The sequence below is a fragment of the Octodon degus genome, unplaced genomic scaffold, assembly GCF_000260255.1.
Source record: "Octodon degus isolate 3935 unplaced genomic scaffold, OctDeg1.0 scaffold00111, whole genome shotgun sequence".
Lineage (NCBI taxonomy): Eukaryota > Metazoa > Chordata > Mammalia > Rodentia > Octodontidae > Octodon > Octodon degus.
This window is the reverse complement of record NW_004524687.1, coordinates 3,712,771-3,714,234: the sequence shown is the minus strand read 5'-3', so window position 1 is coordinate 3,714,234 and position 1,464 is coordinate 3,712,771. Positions and strand designations below refer to the sequence as shown.

The 1,464-nt window shown below is 35.7% G+C and overlaps 1 protein-coding gene across 1 annotated transcript in view; it reads right to left on the bottom strand.

Moving 5' to 3' along the window:
* Cenpj (centromere protein J) overlaps positions 1-1,464 on the bottom strand; it is a 65,879-nt gene that overhangs the window by 22,075 nt on the left and 42,340 nt on the right. The window contains exon 7 of the mRNA XM_023699169.1: positions 1,262-1,427. Within this exon, the coding sequence (XP_023554937.1) occupies positions 1,262-1,427 (166 nt within the window). The remainder of the gene's footprint in view (positions 1-1,261; positions 1,428-1,464) is intronic.

Sequence of the window (1,464 nt, the reverse complement as noted above, 5' to 3'; positions counted from 1 at the left end):
GACTGGGTGTAGTGGCGCACCTGTAATCCCAGCTCTTGGGAGGCTGTAAACAGGTGGATCACTACGAGTCCAATATAGTAGTGAGGCCCTGAACACCCTGTAAAGCCTTCCCTAAAAATATAATAAATAAAATGAAAGTGTTAAATATTTCAAAAAAAATCTACCATATTACATTTAGCACAACAAGCACTAATCAAAACACATTTGTGCAGTTCTTCCCCATAAATATACCTAATAAAATTAAAGACTCTGAGTGATATGGCATGCTAACTAAGCTGTGGATGTGCAAATCAAATTGCTCAAAGATGCCACAGGACATGAAGAAGGAAGGATTCAGAATGGAACTCAAAAATACTATTAGTTATTTAAAGTGTAGAAAGTAGAAGATGAGCTTGCATTTGATGTACAAATAATGCATAACCTTTTAAATTTTTCAATAAACTGAAGTTTTTTGTTTTTTGGTTTTTTTGCGGAACTGGGGATTGAACTCAGGCCCTTGTGCTTCCCAGGCAAGCACTTATTCTACCAAGCTATTTCCCCAGCCCCCTATAAACTGAAGCTTTAATTGTGAATCAAATATATTTATTTTCTTTTTTATAGCTAGTTCTTTGTGTCTTACATTAGAAATTTCTTTGCATATGACAGTGTCATAAATACCCTACGCAGCCACAGATGGTGGTGCACAGCTGTCATCCTAGCACTGGAAAGAGTGATGCAGGAGGATCTCTGTAAGTCCAAGGTCAGCCCAGGCTACACAGTGAATTCAATGCCAGTCTAAACTACATAGCAAGATGCTGTCTCAAAAAAAAAAAACCTATTTGTATTGGTTTTTTTTAGGTTTTAGTAAGAAATGCATTCATTCTTTCCTCTCATCACATCTATGCCTAACTCTTAAATGATCAAAACTGATACTTTGGCCAATAAATTTACAAATTTCAGAATTAAACATCTCATTAGCACAAGGGCCTTAAATTATTACAGATGAACAGAGCAACAGTGTCCTGGTCAACTTCCAACTTCTGGTTTGCTAATTCCATCTGTGGTCTCTTTGGGAAGATTTTAGAGTACCTCAGAATACATATACTATAAATACTTAGAAAGTCAGGCTGTGACATCCCTGGTGCACTGTCTCAGGCAGATTATTTTTTGAATGAGTGAATAACGAATGGATTAATATCCACTTTCTCTTTGATGTATCGAATAATTCTAATGAATTTTTACAAGATTTTCACCTTTACTAATTTATAAATAGCTTACATACCTGTATTTCTTCACGTTCCTTTTTATCTGGGAAAGTTCTTGCAGCTGTAGTATACTTTTCAAAAACTTTACGTTCCCTTTGTAGCTTCCTCATTTCCTCCTTTTTCAACTCTTCTATTCGAGCCAATTCTTTTGCTTTCTGTTGCTCAAAGTCTGCAGTTTCCTTCCTACAATAACCAAATTGTTATATAATAAGACAACCTC